At 30.0% G+C, this 20015-nt stretch overlaps 3 protein-coding genes across 3 annotated transcripts; 1 reads left to right on the top strand and 2 right to left on the bottom strand.

Moving 5' to 3' along the window:
- Positions 1–12: 12 nt before the first annotated feature.
- Positions 13–16583, top strand: LOC130894119 (VPS35 endosomal protein-sorting factor-like). The gene is made up of 15 exons (XM_057800713.1): positions 13–278; positions 760–838; positions 1037–1213; positions 1453–1618; positions 1674–2004; positions 3569–3745; positions 3798–3975; positions 4028–4197; positions 4255–4537; positions 5288–5431; positions 5899–6222; positions 12289–12481; positions 14032–14319; positions 15405–15661; positions 16411–16583. Exons 1-15 carry the CDS (start codon positions 256–258, stop codon positions 16495–16497), a joined length of 2877 nt encoding a protein of 958 aa, XP_057656696.1. The 5' UTR covers positions 13–255; the 3' UTR covers positions 16498–16583.
- Positions 8589–10197, bottom strand: LOC130894121 (adenosine deaminase 2-like). Its single transcript, XM_057800714.1, has one exon. The coding sequence runs from the start codon at positions 10159–10161 to the stop codon at positions 8632–8634; it is 1530 nt and encodes a 509-aa protein (XP_057656697.1). The 5' UTR covers positions 10162–10197; the 3' UTR covers positions 8589–8631.
- On the bottom strand, positions 16580–19085 carry LOC130894122 (flap endonuclease 1). The gene is made up of 6 exons (XM_057800715.1): positions 18879–19085; positions 18713–18826; positions 18260–18627; positions 18107–18208; positions 17165–17383; positions 16580–17113 (listed from the first exon to the last, which is right to left on the bottom strand). Exons 1-6 carry the CDS (start codon positions 18958–18960, stop codon positions 16859–16861), a joined length of 1140 nt encoding a protein of 379 aa, XP_057656698.1. The 5' UTR covers positions 18961–19085; the 3' UTR covers positions 16580–16858.
- Between the last annotated feature and the right edge of the window lie 930 nt (positions 19086–20015).

Genomic DNA, 20015 nt, shown 5'->3' with positions numbered 1-20015 from the left:
ACTGGAAACCACTCTTGTTGCTCACCATAAACATACGTCAAGAGATTTTGATAATTAATAACAATCATCTGATTACAAATTTTAAAGATATAGGTTAGATTAGATAGTTGTTTATATAAATTCGTTCATAAATATGTGTGTAATTGTGAATAATAATATAGTGATTTACCTCTGATATGTTTAATTCTATTTTCTGAATACAAATAATTTGAATACTATAACTTTCGATCGTTGCCGAGAGCTAACCAAATAATAATGACTGAAAACATCGTTGAATGGTATGTATTTCTTAGCTTTTCGTAAACTGTAGATTATATAGAGTTTTATCAACGATGTATTTTGCTTTCTATTAAAATTTTAAACAGACTCGGTCTATAACCGCCTTTTAGTGTCATTGCCTTGATCTGGTATGTTAATGTTTTTATAGTTGAATTTTTACGCTTTGTTGGATTTATACACCTTTATTTAGTTGTATAATAGTTTTTACGTTTTTAATAATTATTATGTAACAGTTATAAGTTAACCAATACACAATTAACCAAACTTGAATACCAACAAATTATTTTTTTTGGATTTGGGATCATTTAAAGTTGAAAACAATAAAATTTCAGTTGATTAAATTTACTTTTTCTAGGGTGAATATAATCGTATTATATGCATATTATCTGTTTATTTTATCTAGTTTAAAATTTAGATGGATTTAACATTATAATAGTTTCCGAAAAATTTATTGACAACAAAAGTGATTTAAATTTTTAGGAAAACATCAATACCCTGCCATAACATTGCGATTAGGTCACCCCTTATTCCAGTTAATGAACATCCATTGAAATCTATAGTAAGTGTTGATTCTATTAACAGTAATGGAGGTCTGTCAAGTTAGCGTGCCAACTTATGAAAAAATAAATTCTGACAAGCTCAAAAACAGGCGTTTTTTGCAGAGAAACTCCCAGAATTTGCCGTTATTATTTTTTGAAAAAAGGCTGGTTGGTTCGCTAACAGACCTCAGTAATGGTGTTAAATATGATTTTTTAAGGTTACAGAAAGATTAGCTAGAAGAATTTTAGTACCAATATCTGGAAATGATGGAACTCCATTTAGTAATAACCCTATATCCCTATTGGAACCTTTGACCTTAGCACTGAAACAACTTGATCCTTTGTCCGAATTTGCTCTCCAAGAAATGGATCCTTTATCAAAAATGGTTGCAGAGGTTAGTAGAAATAAAAATTTTATTAAATTGACGGAGTGTGGACGAGGATTACAATATTTTGAAGCTAAGATGGCAATTCTAGATTTGTTCAAAAGTGTTTTATTATCTGGATGGCTCTTATATCTAATTTTGGTAAAATATCCTTATCTTTGCATGGAAATACACTTTTCAGGCTAATTATGAACTTTCGTTCGTTTTGGTAAAATATCCTTATCTTTGCATGGAAATTCACTTTTCAGGCTAATTATGAACTTTCGTTACCAAAAAACAAAAGCAAAGACTCTGAAAATAATTTGTTCCATCAAATAGAACCCTGGCATTCGAGGAGAACTTTTATATTGAATAAATACACAACTTCGGAGAAATTATCCATAATTACCAGTTTTTTGTCCGAAGGGGACAAAGGTACAAGCATAACCACGCGAATTATAAGATAAAAATTGATTTAATGTATTTTCAGTAACAGTTAAAGCTCAAAGTACAGTCGTCGATAAAGTTCAGTATAGATTGAAACAATTGGACTCATTCGAAGAAGGGTCACAACAAAAACTGGATCTTTCTCAAGCAGAGTATATTTCAAAAATAGATCAGCTGAACAAAGAATTGGTGATGGCTTGGAATACTGAACAGAGAGTTAAAGCTCTCAAAATAGCGATTCAGTGCGCGAAATTACTGGGAGATACGGAAGTTCTGCATTTTTATCCCAGTAAATTTGTTCTTATCACAGATATCTTGGATACGTTTGGGAAACTCGTTTTTGACAGGTTAAGAACGAAATCTACTTATGTTAAGTGAGTACTTTTGTTTTATTTATTAAATTCCTGTAGTTTGCTCCGAGATTTTTCTTCCAGGTAGCATTTTGGATATGTTGAATGATCATTTTAGACCTTCTATTTTTAATTGTTTTCATCCATTTGTTCAAATTAATCTTTTATTTCTCAATATTTAGCATTTCAATATCAAATACATTTAAGTTGATGAAATTTATGTATATTTCTCAGTGTAAATTAATGGGGACTATTCTTGTGATATGTTGTGTTAATTTTCCATAATTTTGTGCAAAACGAAAATTTCTGATGAATCGTCATTTATCAGTTCCCATATATTTTGCTTAATCTTCATATTTCTTTTATTCTTAAGTATCTTCCTGGTATTAAAATAATTATAGAAAAATTAATAATAACTTTTCTCAGTGTACAAATGTAGGAACCGGACAAGTATGAATAGTTTTTTATTATACCCATCACTATTTTTTCCTACTTTAATTAATCACCTGATTTCTTCCATTTTTAAATGGCTTCTTTTCGGTATTGTCAAAAATATGAAATAAAAATGTTTTTTCAGTGTAAATATGTAGACAATGGATTCAATTCGAATTGTCAATTGATTTATTAGTTACCACTTTCTTCCATTTTAGTTCATCTTAGTTTTTCATCTGTTTTAAGTGGTTTTCAATCGGTATTGTCAAAATTATGAGAGAAAACTTAATAATAATCAGTTTTTCAGTGTAAATATTTAGGCAATTGATTCAATTTGGTTTTCAAATAATTTTTCATTCACCAGTTTCTTCCATTTTGGTTAATTTTAGTTTTTCTTCTGTTATAAGTAGCTTTCAATAATTATTATCAAAATTATGACAGAAAAATGAATAATAATCAGTTTTTTCAGTGTATATATGTAGGTAATTGACTCAATTTGGATTTTTAGTCGATTTTACATTCACTAGTTTCTTCCATTTTGGTTAATCTTAATTTTTCTTCTGTTTTAAGTGATTTTCAATTGGTATTGTCAAAATTATGACATAATAATGATTGTAATCAGTTTTCTCAGTGTAAATATATAGGAAATTGACTAAATTTGTAAGAGATATACATAAATATGATACACGGTCACAAAATAATTTTTATATAAATAGGGTATCTACTAATTTCAGCCAGAATAGCTTATTTTACAAAGGTTTAAAGCAATACAATAAACTGCCTGAAAGCGTCAGGCATTCGGGTAGTTTGTCGCAGTTCAAGAATTTGTGCAAAACATTTATAAGAGAGAATATTGTTATATAAGTGGTAGCTATTTATCTGGAAGTACTGTATTTGATTTATTTATCTTCTTTCTGTGTGAATATGGAATTTTGTATATGTATATGTTCTAGCCAAGTGCTATTAATAAAGATTATTATTATTATTATTAATTCAAAAATTTATGTCGATTTACCATTTTCGAGTTTATTCTATTCATTTAACCCCTAAATTACTTCCATTTTTATGTATCCACCACTCAATATTATAGAAATTAAACTAAATAATCAAATATATAAATGTTAAGTACAATTTATAATATTAACTTTCATTGTAGGCCTGGTTCTATTACTCCCACATCTCTACCGGACGATTTTACACCAGATATGGTTCCCGATACCGCCAAAGAAACCTGCCTCAATTGGTTTTACAAAATTGCCTCGATAAGGGAACTAGTCCCAAGGTTATATATCGAAATAGCACTGCTGAACTCCTACCGTTTCATATCCACCCAGTAAGTACTTCCCTTCGACATAAAATCGTATCAACCCCCTCAATTATTTCAGCGAATGTGCCGAAAGTCTCAACAGAATGACCAACATGATAAACGGAATAGGTAACCCCCTAGTGGCGGTTTACGTTAGATGTTACCTGTGTAAAGTTGGTATAACGATTTCCAACGAAAAATCCGATTTCGGTTTCTTATTGGGAAACTTCACTGGATTTCTAGATACCTATCAACATGTACGTTCCCATAGATGTTCGTTTAAAGATCAATTTTCACCGTACCCTTTAGCTTTTCAGCCGCAGCGTCAAAAGGGAATTAGATAAACAGAACATGCCAATTTCCAGTTACATGACTTTATACACCCCAGCTTTGGATTTTATATTGGAAACAATTAATTGCGTTGTAAACGAAACTTACTTACCTAACTTACTAGCCGTATGCAGAAAACAAAAAAACAGGTGAATCGGTAATGATTAACCCCGATCTGACCCCGTATTAATTTATTATATTTTCAGTTCTCTTATTTTGAATACGATTATGTCGGGGTTTAAACCGGTTTACGTATCGGAAAGAACTTTGGAATTTTTGGGGATAATAAATGAATGTTCAGATGGTGGTGTACCCCTGTATATATTATTGAGAACGTTGGGATTGTGCGTTACGATTTCTCCTCCTCCGATCGAACAGAGGAAGGATATTTTGAATATTGTTTGGGGGTATATCGGTTCGTTTACCGAACCGAATGAGTATGTAGCTTGCGTGGAGGCCTGGGTACCGTTTGTCGTACAATGTTTTACGGTAAGTATTTTTTTTTAGTGTAATGTTGGTTGAATGAGGATTTTTGAGGTTGTGTTTCGATTTTTTTTTACTGTGTTTTATTTTCATTCTTTTTAATTTGTTTTATTTTTATTGTTTTCTCTTTTTTATTTGCATTATTTTCTCTTTGTTATTTTGATTCTTTTTTCATTTCCATTCTTATCTTTTTGTTTATTTTGATTTTTGTTTTTCTTTAGTTTGATTCTTTTCACTTTGTTTATTTTGATCATTTTTTTTTATTTGCATTCTTTCTCTTTATTTCAATTCTTTTTCTCTTTTCATTTTGATTCTTTTCTCTTTTTTCATTTGCATTCTTTTCTTTTTATTTATTTTGATTGCAGTTTTTCTTTATTTTGATTTTTTTCACTTTGTTATTTTGATTCTCTGTTTGTTTATTTCGATTATTTTTTTTGCTTATTTCGATTCTTTCCTTATTGTTTATTTCGCTTCTTTAAATTTTTTTCTTTCTTAATTTTGATTTTTTTCTTCATTTATTTTGATTTGCTTCTCTAAAAAAAATCCGGCAACACTGAGGATTATGATGTTACGAGATTAATAATCAGCTGTTGAATTTTTTCGAAAATAATTTCAAACATTTCTCAAAAATAAAACAAATCAATGAAAAGACAGTATTTTTTTTGTATAAAAACACCATTTTTGATAAAAATAACCCAAAATTACAATTATGTCTCTTAAATTAGTGTCTTAATATATTTTTCGTTGGTATTTCAGAGTAGAGAATTGAATTACGTATTGGGAGACATAATTGAACATTTAACACCGAACAGAAATTTCGAAAAACACTATAACGAATTGAAAATTATTATATCGAAAATTGTGGCCCAATTTCAAGACTTTGAAATGCTACTCATAATGGTGAGTACACATTATATCGAAATTTATGGTTTTAACAAAATAATTTTTAATATTTTTGACCATTTTCTTCAATATTATCTACAAAATATTTAAACTATATTTAAATTTCTTATTTTTTAGACCTTTTGATATATATAATGCTTCTAAATGTTCTAGATTTTAAATCCCTTATTTCGACTTTTTTTAGTCTTTAAAAATATATTTATATGAATTCGAAACGTTAAATTTTTATTTATATTTCGAAAATTATTAAAAAAAACTATATTTAAATCAAAATAGACCTAAAAAGAAGATTTAGAAAGTATATTTAATATTCAACGTAACTTTTTTAATTTTCTCGTTGTATAAACTATTTTTTAAGTTTGGCAACGTTGTTAAGATGTGTTTATATTAAAATGATTTAGGTTAGGTTGCAAGACGTGCATTATTTTCACGTATAAAATGTATCAAAATCCCGCTTATTGTAGGATAATTTTTTACCGATAGTCGATCTTTTTCAAGAAGAATGTGTTAGAGTGGAAGTATGTAAAAATATTTTAACCACATGTAACGGTCAATACAAAACCAACGATCCAGTGATAACGAACGCTCTGATGTTTTTGTGCGGTATTCTACACGATTCGGTCAACGCCCTTACACCCGAAGACGAGTATAAACAAATAGGGGAAATTGTTTGTAACATTTTGAGAAAAGTTAATTACGGAAGGGACTTTGAAAAACAATTGAATTTTTTCGTCGAAGCGAGAGCGGCGTTTTCCAATATCGATACAATTTTGGTCGAACTCGTACAGGTGAGTTTTTTTTTCACCCCCCAAATAACTGACCGTATTTCGAACTTACAACTTGTGGAATTTGTTTTAACCTTTTTTTGAAAATTTTTTATTGCTGTCTCAGTATTTAATGATTGGCTTAAAAATATTATTGTTCATTAATTTTGACATTTGATTATTGGAGAATGGAATGTATTTCACTATTTTTTAATATGCTATTAAATTATATCTCTAAAGCAGTGTTCTCAACTTTAAAAGATTTATCTTCCTAAAACCACAATACAAAAACCACTAAAAATTTTATTAAGTTTTGTTTGTTTAAGTAAATACCATTAAAAATAACGAAATATCATCAAATAAATAATAAATATCAAACAATCAATAAATAATTCGATTCAGCGACGATTTTATTTAATTTCTTTATTTTTAAATTATCAAAAACTTGGGGTAACAAATTATTTTCTTTGGATTCTGATTTTTTAAAATTGATTCTTTTCTCTTTTTAATTTGCATTCCTTTCTCTTTGCTTATTTTGGTTTTTGTCTTTGTTTATTTTAATTCTTTTCTCTTTTTTATTTCATACTTTTTTCTCTCTTTAGTTTGATTCATTTTCTTTGTTTATTTTGATTCTTTTCACTTTGTTTATTTTGAATAATTCTCTTCGTTTATTTTGATTCTTTCACTTTGTTTATTTTAAATCATTTTCATTTGCATTTCTTTCTTTTTGTTTATTTGAATTTTTGTCTTTCTTTATTTCGATTCTTATTTCTTTACTTATTTCATTCTTTTTTCTTCGTTTATTTCATTCTTTTTTCTTTCTTTATTTTGATTCACTCTCTTCGTTTATCTTCTTTTCTCTTTTTTATTTGCATTCTGTTCGGTTTGTTTATTTTGTTTCTTTTTATTTTGATTTGTTTCTATCTTTATTTTGTTATTTGCTTTTTATATTTTGTAAATCGATTCTGATATATGTAACTTTTAAATTTATATAAAAAATATTTTGAATATTTTGAATGAATCGATGCAATTTAATTATGGTTTTGACGATTTACAGTATAATTAGAATCATTAGAAGATTTTGAGTCTGCTATTATATGTATTTTTTTAACACATGTTATATTATGTGTTGTGAAAATTAGTTAATTTTAAATTTTAGGGAGGTTAGCACGTGAAAATAATTAATTAAATCGTTTATCTCTTACCTTTTATTGAGTCGATTCTTCATCACTTTTTTTCTTTGTGTTGTGCTTTTATCAAGTTTTTGTTTTTGATTAATTACAAAATAAATATGTTCAAGTAAATACCATAAAAAATAATGAAATATCATTAAACAAATAATAAATTTCAAACAATCAATAAATAATTTAAATAGGCGACGTCATTTTTTTTAATTTCTTTAATTTTAAATTATCGAAAACTTTGGGTAACAAATTATTTTCTTCAAATTCTGATTTTATAAAATTGTACATATTGACCCATTACTCCCAAAAACAATCCATCCCACATTTTCCCCTCTGAATTTGGGGGAAAACTCTGCGTAATAGAACCCACGTTGCCACGTCCTGTTTATAATCTTATATGTTGAGGAAATGAATTATCGAAACGAATTATTTTCTTCGGATTCTGATTTTATAAAATTGTACATATTGAAATTAAATAATTTCGATATTTTTGCTATTGGTTGAAATATTGTACATGATCCATCATTCTGAGGATCGTATTTCGTAACATTTTTATCGATATACTACTAAAAACACACATAAAAACATCCCATCTCACTTTTATACCCCCGAATTTGAGGAAAAACTCGAAAATTGGGAATCCAACGCTGAAACTCGGCTTAACAGAACCCACGTTGCCACGTCCCGTTTAGTATCTTATATGTTGAGGAAAATATTAGTAATTACAGTGTTTTGAACAAATCCACACACAATAACTTAAGACTGCGGTCACAACTTACTGGAAAGTATCTCCAAAATTTTGTGTGTTTAAGTAAATACCATTAAAAATAACGAAATTACAAATAAATAATAATAAATATCAAACAATTAATAAATAATTCGATTCAGCGACGATTTTATTTAATTTCTTTATTTTTAAATTATCAAAAACTTCGGGTAACAAATTAACTGGAAAGTATCTTCAAAATTTTTTGAAAAAACATTTAGATACCTTTCTCCAAACTTATTTCTATACATTGTATCGAAATTTTTAATCAGTTCCACGTTATTGACGAAATACAAATTTTTAGAGTTTTTCCGGTGGTTTTCCCCATTTTCCAAGCACAGAACAATTTTTTTCTTAAAGTACGCGTGTGCCAAAAATTATTAGTAAATTTCCAATAAAATTTTCGTTACAGCGCCCGGATTATAAATATACACAGCAAATTGACATTAACCATTTAATTGTAATATTTTACGTACATGAAATTTATTTATGGTGTAAAATTATATAATCAATAAATTCCTGCCAACTTTTCTCCCATATCCGAACAGCAACTTCCTTTTCTTCATCTTCCATGGCGCTGTACAAAATAGAATTTAAAGCGAACTGCTTCAATACTCGTATCCCATCGTTTTCGGAAGTCATCGCCATAAACGCGACGTACCAATCGTAACTCAAACCTATGGTTTCCCATGCCGAAGGGTCGTCGTTACATATTACCACGGGAAACCCTTCCGCCATCAAACCGATCATCGGATGATTCCTGGGATCCGATATCAACATCAAAACTTGATTAGAAATCGGACACAATTCCACGCAAATGTTTTTATCTTTAGCCAACCGCGTCACTACAGGATGTTTGTTCAAACCGAAACCGTGACCGATTCGGGAACTGTTCAAAAGTACAGCGTCGATTATATTTAGATCGGTATGCCCGAACCAGTTAGTTTCTCCGGCGTGAAAATAAAACTTCAAATTTTCGCTGTATTTCGATAAAAGTTGATGGATTTCAAATAGACAGTGACCTTCCTCTTCTCGACCTATCAAATCGAAACCGGCCACGAAATTCGGAAACAATTTTTTCAATTCCGTAAGTTCGTCGAGTTGTAATGTCAAATTTTCGATCGTCAGACCTCGATAAACCGAATGTATATACCGAACTCCCACGAAATCGGGAAAATTTTTTTTAAACCTTTCCACTGTGTTTATGAAAATTTTCATAAATTCCTTACTGTTGTAAATTTTACCATTCAATTCGTATAAAGGCATGAAAGTACCTCGTAATTCCGTGTAGATGACGTTATCTGAATAAAGTTCATTTAGAAGTTGATAAATGAATAGTTCGAAAACAGGTTTATAACATACCATGTCGTATTGCGTGCTAAAAATTTTTTTAAATTTCGCCCATACCGAATCCGCCGTTGGATACTCTTTGTACGGATTTTCCACATCTAATATCAATTGCTTCCGTAACCAATCGTCGAAATTAGAATTTTCTTTCCTATAATCTTCCAGTTTTTTCCAATTGCAAGTCGTATCATTTGTAGCGTCTTCGAAAAAACGTAATTTAAAAACACCGTTCAAATCGCATCCATAAATATTTTTTCTGTGTGTAATATTGTTGATAATAAAATCTGCCGATACTCCGGATAGATAATGAGTATGCAACGAACCGCCTTTCGGTATTTTTTTTATTATGTTAAACATTTCGGATCGTTCTATTTTATTTTTTGCTTTAAAAAAATGTTGGGAAGCCAAAAAAGTCGATTCGTTATCGTAACCTTCGTTTAACTCGGTTTTTTTCACTTTTAAAATGATCTCGTTCGCTTTCATTTCGTTGTCTGTTAGAATTAAATCGTTTCCTATGAATTTCATTCTTTCTTCTTGTAAAATTTTATTTCTTTCTTCGGTATAATTGTAACTTTCACTCGACATCGTATACGATACAGTTAATTGTACGAATATCACGATTATACTGCCGATTCTAAATACTGGCACGGGTATATCGACAATCATTTTTCTTGTCTGGGATTCCCCGGATTATTCCGAGGGCGAACTAATCGTCGTGTTTATATATTCTCTGTCAGTGGCACAGGACCGGCGTAGCGGTAAACGGTTCAAATAAAAATATAATTCGTTTTACGGATAGATTACAAATATTTATATAATTATCGTAAAGAACCGGTAGTGACGTTAAAATAATTATTTTTATTATATTATAAGCCGATAAATATTTGTTGATATATGGGAAATGACGTATTCGTTACGAAAATAATATTTTCATGATATTATATGTCAACATTATACTTTCTTCGATCTGCATAATTGAAAGTCTGGCAACGTCGATCAAATATGAATTTAAATTTAAACAGTATACTTAACTTTCACATTAATACGTCATTAATGACGTTTTAGTTTTATACATCAACATATACACATTTCTATAATTTTTTCAAAGTTTGGCAACGTTGATTAAACGCGATCGAATTTGAGCTTTGTGATGTATAGTTGGAATTTATTCCTAATTTTTTTGAAGTCTGGCAACATCGATCAAATATGACTTCATACTCGTTCCATGATGTAGTTATTTACATTTGACGTTGACATTTTATTAAATACGATTTTTATGTGGAAATTTAAAAAAGTACTAGTAATTTTGATATTAATACGTCATTAATGACGTTTTAGTTCTCAAACAGATAATTTTTGGATATTAAATATCAAAGTACATCAATTTCCAAAATTTTCCTATTTTTTTCACAATCTGTCAACGTTTTTTAAACGTGACATTATGTTCGTATCAATATGTCAAATTATTTACATTTGACGTAGACAGTTTAATTCAAATTCAATTTTTTTAAGACTTTTATGAAGTACTAATAATTTTGACATTAATACGTCATCCATAACGTGTTAGTTTCCGATCAAATATTCCTAAATCTTCATAATTAATTTCACAATCTGGCAACGTTGTCTAAGCATGACCTTATATTCGTGCTATGATGTGAAATTATTTATATACGATTTTGACAGTTCGATTCGAATTCGATTGTTTCGTATTCAAACGAATATCTTCTTGAAACTGAAAAACATACAATAAATTTTTCAAAATCTGGCAACAGTATACAGGGAACTTATACTCATGCAATTCCTTATTATATATACTTATATTTTTGGTTTAATGTATAAGGTTTAGTTGTTTAATGCATCTTCGTGTCTGGTCTAGGCTATTTTTTTCATGTTATTTATTAAATATAAACAAACATCCTTTCCACAATCTCCATAATGATATCAAACCTTTATAAAACAACCTGACTATATTATTGCGCATGCCAGAGTAATGTGAGAAATATAAAGTGCACTCTAAGCAAATCCCCAGGCTCGTTTATGACGCTGTGGTGTATATTTTATAGTGAGGTTTCATGAACGCTGTTTTTGTACAATTTTTACACTCGTGGCGTAATTATGTGAACGCAATTCCAGTACATTTGACGTTGACAGTTTGTTATAAATACGAAATTTTAAGTTTAGATATAATTGAGAAAGTCAGTCCCTGTTAATTTATTAACGTTAATATTTTTTCATTAAACAATTTACTGACGAAAATGATAAACCATCCAATAAATTAATTAATATTTACCAAAAGATATAGTAAAATGAAGTATGTATTTAATTAATCTCGAAAAAGATAATTCTGTTATTGAAAATATATTGCCTTTGTTTTAATCAATGAGTCAGCAAAGAATAGTTAATTCAATAAGAATTAAATATTGGAAAACACGATTTTTTAAATGAACCTTAAATTTTTAAGAAATCACTTTTGATAAATTCACATATATTTCAGTTCCTCAAAGCAACAACGCGTTATCACGTGATCAGTTGTTGAAAATTTGACAGTTTCGTGATCGAGGGAAATATAGAATCGATTTATCATTGAATTTGAATCTTACATTTTTATTATGTTTTTGCTTGTTTATTTAATTTTAATTTAACAAATAATTATAATAAGTAAAAACCCTGAACAAATTCGTTATTAAGCTCGATATCGATTTTGAATTATTTCTTGTATGAATGTTCGAGTTGAATGAATAAAATTTACTGGTATTAAACGAAAAGAAAATGAATTTTATTTAATCATTTCAGCAAGTCAATACGCTGTCTGTTAATACCAGACAGATAGTGAAAGGAATGCACACTAGAAAAACTGGTGATTTTGTAAGAGCCTGCGCCGCTTATTGTTTCATAACAATTCCATCGATATTATCGACAAAAGTTAGGTTAGAATTGTATTTAGTTTCGGCACAGGTTGCTATATTCAATCAATGTTTAGGACAAGGTAAAGTAACTAATTTATTATAAAATATAAACAATTTATTTCTATTATTCGATGATAAAATTCTTATTTTGCATAAATTTAAGTTTTTCTCCGAACCTTAACATAATGACTCATTATGTTTCGTGAAAGCTATTGGTTACATTTCGTCAAACAATGTACGACGTGTAATTAAAAATATTTTAAATTATTTCATTAAAAACATTTTTCTTTTGGAGTTATAGTAGAATTTCAATAGTATTTGATATAGGGTGAATCATTTGAAAATATTTGTATTAAATTCGACAAATATGAGCAGAAATTTTACAAATTTCTTTAAAAAAATCAAGGTTAACGTAGATACTGGCTCTCGTATAGTTTTATTTATACAGGGCGTTCAACAAATTCTTCGATAATAAGTTACGGCTGTATATTTGTATAAAACAAAGTGTTTGTATTCAAATTTTTATATTGTCTTAAAAATTAGGTGGAATATGACCTATGACATGGATTATATTGGCTATAGAACCGTTCAAATTGAACACACTATATATACTAACACTCACAATTACACTGTCCGAAGCGCGTTTCGATACCCAAGTCTCTGAAGACGATAACTTGATTATTGAAACGAATGGAAGACAGTGTAATTGTGAGTGTTGTGTTATCAGTAAATAGTGTGTTCATCTGCCATTAAAAGAGATCATGAATTGATACCTTCGAAAATTCGACAAATTCGTTCCAGAAATGGGTCTCACTGATTTAGATGTTAACTAGATCAGGTTTCGAACTACACTAGCGAACACACGTCGTTGTCTATGATCGTTTATCTACAGTGGATGTTCCATGAATGTAGACCATTGGTTCCCAAACTTTTCTGCGTCATAGACAACTTACAACATTTTGCTGAATCCGGTGGACCCCCTACAGCTACATTACTACCAATTACCAATTGATAGTAATCTATTTATGGAAACTTGAGTTGTGGATGAGTTTCAACGACGAATTAACCGTTTTCGAAAATAAAATGTTGAAATTGATTGCTTGATAGGCAACGGCAAGTCTCGACGCGTTGTATATTGATAGCCTACATTTTAGTTCCTCACTATCCAAACCAAATAAATTATCATGGACCCCCCCCTTACGATTGTGGACCCCCATTTTTTGTCACGCTCAACGTAGACTTGGAGATTCACGGGTGTCAAGTCAAGTCAAAGTCACGATGAAAAAATCGCCATATTTTGGTCTAGGAAAGGTCGAGTTCATCTATCTCGTATTATACTGCACGTTCTCACTGATAGTGATGATTTTGTTTGCAAATTTAGCGTATCAGTAAGACGATTATAGCGACTACAAAATGGACCACTCTCGCGGAACCTTTCCAAAACACAACATCCATTTTGATAAAACAATTTTACCTTATACACGTGTTGTTGAACGTCCACGGTGATTCATCAAAACGTAGTGAATAAAAGACAGCCGATTTGACAGTTGGAACTTCAAAACATGGTTGCCGTCAACTGTTCCCATACATTTTCGTATTGTGGAAATTCATATTTGAATGTCTGTTTTAGCTGACGCGTGTTTAAAGGCTGCGTTGTCAATAATACCCGACTTGGAAGACTCCTCTTCGAAACCGGAATCGTTTATTGTAGCTTATATAAAAAAATTTTTATCGGTTCTACTCGTAGTACCGGATAACCCCGATAGAGGAGTGTTAGGTTTAACGAGATCGTTATTAAATGTGATAAGACAATTAGATTGGGATAAACAAGCGTGCAATTTGGGTTTATTGTATATCAACGTTTTAGACCTCTTATCGGTATTCGCTCAAGAAGAATATCCATACCACGCCGATAAGGGTTAGTACCATCATTTTTTGTAAATCATTTCGATTTTAATTATGGAACACGTTAGTTTAGCGTTTTCGATGTCGTCGAATCCATTTATCAAGGTTCCAGATGTAGTACTTCCGGTTTTACCAATATTCGGATTGTGCGACTTCCAGTTCGGTTTTTTGAAAACTGGATTTAGAAACAGAACGAAACGTTGTATATTGGGGGACATAATTTTAGAAGAGGGGAAAGAAAAAGGTCATAAATAATTTTTGATCACATTTTTTTTTATTCAACTTGTGTTTGTATTCAAAATCAGAACTGTCTTTAGGTTAGGTTTATTTTATCGATTAAATTTAGATCGATTAGTTTCAGGTCTACTTTAACATAGGTTAGGTTAGATTTCCTTCAGCTTTGATTAGGTTAAGTTTAGGTTAGATTTACTTTAGCCTCAATTGGGTTGGGTTTACTTTAGCCTAGGTTAGATTTACTTTAGCTTCGATTAAGTTAAGTTTAGTTCACCTAAGCTTCGATTAGGTTGAGTTTACTCAGCTTCGATTAGTTTATTTCTACTTTAACTTAAGTTAAATTAGATTTACTTTAGCTTCGAGAAGGTAAGGTTTAGTTTACTTTAGCTTAGAATATGTTGAGTTTACTTAGCTTCGATTAAGTAAGGTTTACTTTAGACTGTTTGATTTACTTTAGCTTTGATTAGGTTAAGTTTACTTCACTTTAGCTTCGATTAGATTAGGTTTACTTTAGCCTACTGTAGATTTACTTTAACTTCGATTAGGTTATGTTTGCTTCAGCTCCAATTAGGTTAGGTTTATTTTATCCTTGATTAGGTTGGGGTTGATTAGATTAAATTTATACTAGATTAGGTTAGTTTTACTCCAGCTTTTGGGGAAAATATATTTTTCTATGAAGTGCGATATGTTTCTATTATCAAGTATGAACTATTCCATAGATCCCGTTAAAAAAGTCAATCCAATTGTGGGTAAAACCGAAAATACTAATTTCCAATATCTTAGCTTTCGATAAATGGATTCTGTGACTTGGAAAACGCCAAATTAGCGTGTTTTTATACGGATATATTTTCTAATTTATTTCAGTTGAATCTAACGATGCTCTCTACGGATCCGATCTCAAATTTATAAACGAAATTAACAATATGTGTTCGATTATTGTGAGGGAAATATTGAATCTATTGAAAGATCTGGGTAATTGTAGGAAACAAGTTCAGATCGCTATCGAATTGTTCGTTCGAATTGCCATAAGAAGTGATCTCGATATTAAGCAAACGAACACGTTAGCTTTGAACTTGTGGCAACTATGTTCAAGAAGCGGTTACACTGATAGTGAATATATGGTAAGTTGAAGTCGAAATAATCATTTTTTTTCAATTTTTAATAATATATATATATATATATATATATATATATATATATATATATATATATATATATATATATATATATATATATATATATATATATATATATATATATATATATATATATATATATATATGTATATATATGACAGGAACGGACTTTTATCTGTATGATTGCTATATTTACGAATTTTTCAATATTTTTGCATTATTCCATGATAAAATATTCGACTTTTAATCAAAAGTAGAGTTAATTATCTTATAGAAAACAATATAAAAATATAATTTGATATAATCTCACTCAAAGTATAACTTTTGGATAGTTTAGTGCTTATCTCGATATTGAAAAGTTTCCGGAAGGTTTTTCAATATCGCGAATGGTGTTAAATCGAATTTAGTTTAATATATTTGGGAATTGTCGGAAGTTGTAGAGGTCGAAAGTGTTAAGTCGTACTTATTTCAGCATATTTGGAAACAGCCAAAAGTTGTAGAGGTCAAAAGTGTTGAATCGCACTTATTTTAACAGATTTGGGAAGAGTTTAAAGTTGTAGAAGTCAAAAGTGTTAAATCGTACTTATTTCAGCACATTTGGGAACAGCTGAATATCTATACCATGTCACTCGATAATTTTTCTTTATGATATAAATAAAAGACAGGATTGGATTTATATTGATTAACTCGTATTTTAAAATAGATTTTGTATAATTGTATTTACCTGTTTACAGGTTAAAACAAAAGAATACTTGAAGAGAAGAAGTGAAATTACGAATAATAGACAACTACATCTTTTAGTTGATAAATTGGTCACTTGAAGATTATTTTTTTTATATGTATCAAAAAATCAATTAATCGAAAGTCTTTTATCCTTTTGTAAAAAAAAATAAATCATATAAATAATTTTTTCCAGTGTATTTACTTATTTGTATTATTTCAAATTTACAAAAAAATAATAAATAAAACATTATTCAATAGGATAAATCAAGTAAATAAAGAAACACTTGCAGTTATATTAATCTTGATAACAATTTTGAAAAAATAAAATTTTTATTTAAAAAAAATTAATTAGGATAATGAAAATAGTTTTTTATAAATGTAAAAAATGTTCAATACCAAATAAAAAACTAATATAACGAGCAAATTATACAAAAACTCACTTATATAACATATCTAAATTTATTTTCCTCTGCCTCTTCCTTTTCCCGTACCAGCTTTACCTCTTTTATTTGGTGTATTTTTCTTATCTTCAACTTTCCTCTTCGCCGGTGTGGTGGAAAGGACAGTAAAGAACCCGTCCAATCTCGATTGCGTCGAATTCCCTCTGGCTTTCATTAATTTTTTACACCCGTTTCTCACCCTATCTTCGCTGAAATTCTTATCGCCGCAAAGGAATTTTATTAGTTTTTCTTCGTTCGGTTCACTCCATTTCAACTAAAAATTAATAATTATACAATAAAAATTGATGTGTTAAGTTTTATTTACCTCGGTTTCTGGTACTTCAGATACTTCGGGGTTCCTAAATAAATCTCTGGCACCTTCGTAATTCCAGTTTTCTGGTACAACATATTTTTCCTTGTCGATGTTTTTTATAATATTTTCGATGCTTTTGTGCTTTTGAATCAATTCAATCGCTCTCTTCGGTCCTATACCTCTGATACTATCCGTGTAATCACAACCCAATAATATACACAAGTCGATGAACTGAAAGAAAAACTTGTTCTATAAACTACAACTCCATTTTCATTTTGTATAGAAAAATTATTTTTCTGGCAACATTGAGAAACAGTATAGTTTCAACTAACAATGAAGAAGTGTAAAAATTAATATTTGGGCTAAAATGAACAGTTTTCAGTACAAAATCGATTTGTATGTGAAGTAAAGTACTCCAAGTACTATTAAACCAAAAAAGATTATAGGCAATCAACTACTAACACTATTCACATCTTATGTTGAACATTTGCTTTGCAATTGTTCTTCTTGGATCACTAAAGAACGGTACTGTTAATAATTGGGCTAAAACAAAAAGGTTTCAGTACAAAAGTACTATGAAACCTACAAGGATTGTGGACCTATCAACTGCTAAAAATGTTTAGCTTCCTGTGTTTATTTTGTTTGTTATTCTTCAGGAAAGTAGATGGGAAGTTTACAAACATTTAAGGATGATATTGTTACAAGCATTTGAGGATAGTGTGATAATGACCAATTGGGCTGAAATAAATAGTTTTCAGTACTAAAAACAACATAAAATATAGAGTCCAGATTCTACAAGTACTATGATACCAACAAGGATTAAAGACAGTAAATTAGGAGGAAAAGCAGGAGAAATGAGTGTAAAGATGATAGAGGAAGTAGATAAACATTGAAACAATATGAAATAAAAAAAACACACAGTACATAGTAAAATAAAATGAAATTTTCACTAACTTCTTCTTGCTTCAACTGCAAGCCTTCTAAAACCTTATCCAAATGAATTTCTTGTATTGGCATTTTCCTTGCTTCACTAAAAGTCAAGTGCCTCAATAAAACCTACAAAAGACTCTATAAATTGAAAAAGTGTGGAGTTATTTGAGTTATTACCTTTGAACCAAAAGTCAATGCATCCATATCTTCCGTAGCAGTGGCGTACACAAGACCAGCTTTAACCATTGCAGCGCATTGAGCCTCGGCTTCGCAAGGAGCATCTATGTAAGGTACTCCCATAATTTTTAAAAGTTCTTTAACTTCTACAGCGTGTTGTTTGGTAACTTTTACTAACCTTCTATTGAATTTATCAACGTCGGCAGCATCACCAGTTTCCGTAGCCTTATCGAGAGCTTTTTGAGCTTCAACTCTCTTCTCTTGTCTTTTACTGAGTTCTCCGGATTTCATCTCTGGAGGTTTCCCATCGAACACGTACACCGGCTTTAAACCGTTTTCGATTAAGCGTATAGTTCGATGAAATGTACCTAAAACATCATGTTCGCTTCAATTTATTGAATTTTTGTTGATAATTTACTTATTAAATTATAAAATGCGTATAAAGGTAATTACCTAAAAGATGTGATGTTGTTTCTCCGTCGGACGATGTTAATTGAGCCCCTTCTGCTCGGACTGCAATTAGAAATTGGTATAGACACATAGAAGCATCTATTGCTACTTTCCTTCCTGAAAAATAATTATTATCTACACATTTCCTTTTTGGTTTTAATATAATTACCAAAATATGTTTTGAGTTCATTTTCTTTTAACGCTTGAGGAGCTACATCAGCTAACAATTTGGTTAAATTTAAAATTCCCATTGCTTATTTTTAATATTACAATTAACATCAAGCAAAAATATTCATTAAAAACCTACAACAAATAATTCCCGCCTAAATGTCATACTTATCAAAGCTTGACTTGTGAACTTCAACTTAGGTTATCTATGGTTCAAACAGCTTTTTGATCCTGAAACAGTCTCACTAGAAAATCATAGAAAAAATATTGAAGATAGAGTGGTATTCAAATCAAATTGTACTATTGAACGAGAGAGAAAGAGCATCGATTTACCACTCTCTTTAGTTATTCCTACCTTGAAACATCTCGATCTAATTGGACTAAAGAGAAATGGAGAGTAGTAAACTGATGTTTTTTTTCAGTCAGTCATTCGTACTGGTGGCGTGGCGTGTTTGCTTATAAAACTATCTAATATTGATGAGTAGTTAGAGTCAGTCAATGGAGAAAATTTATCCATGCTCCTGAAATCTCATCGAAATTAAATCGAGGAGGAATCGCATTTTCGAAATTTTCGTTCGCGATTAGCTCAGTTCTGATTTTTCAGTGTTAGTTCTATGCTCGTGGGTAGCATAGATACTGGTAATTATTAGTGGGTCAATTTAAAATCGATAGCAGCCAATTTACGATGTGATTGGTGAATACGGAACTGTTACTAAGAATTCAGAACAATGCGACCTGTGAACGATAATTTGGAAAGTGCGCAAGCGAATTTTCCTTAAACTGATTTGGTGTAAGGGTCGCGAACAAAGCTATCAGTTACGCTCGTAGTAAATCAAAATTCATTATTGGTTTGTAATCAAGAATGTAGAGATTTTAAATTGGTTACCAATTTATTCAAAATCAATTCTAAACTGATCCGCGAAGAAAGCTCATGGTCAAACATGCGTATTACAGAAATTGGTTATGCACTGGTTTATAATCGATTCTAATTAAAACCTGAGAAAAAGTCATAAATTTCTCTAGTTAGTGTATGGAGCATAGAGAACTTTTTCACACGAGGAATCAAAGTCGATGATAAAATGATTAATCACATCAAATGAACGCTCCCCTTCTGAATATCTTCACCATAGATACACTA

Source organism: Diorhabda carinulata, chromosome 5, assembly GCF_026250575.1.
Source record: "Diorhabda carinulata isolate Delta chromosome 5, icDioCari1.1, whole genome shotgun sequence".
Classification (NCBI taxonomy): domain Eukaryota; kingdom Metazoa; phylum Arthropoda; class Insecta; order Coleoptera; family Chrysomelidae; genus Diorhabda; species Diorhabda carinulata.
Note: the sequence above shows the minus strand (reverse complement) of the source record. Positions and strands in the feature narration are given on the sequence as shown.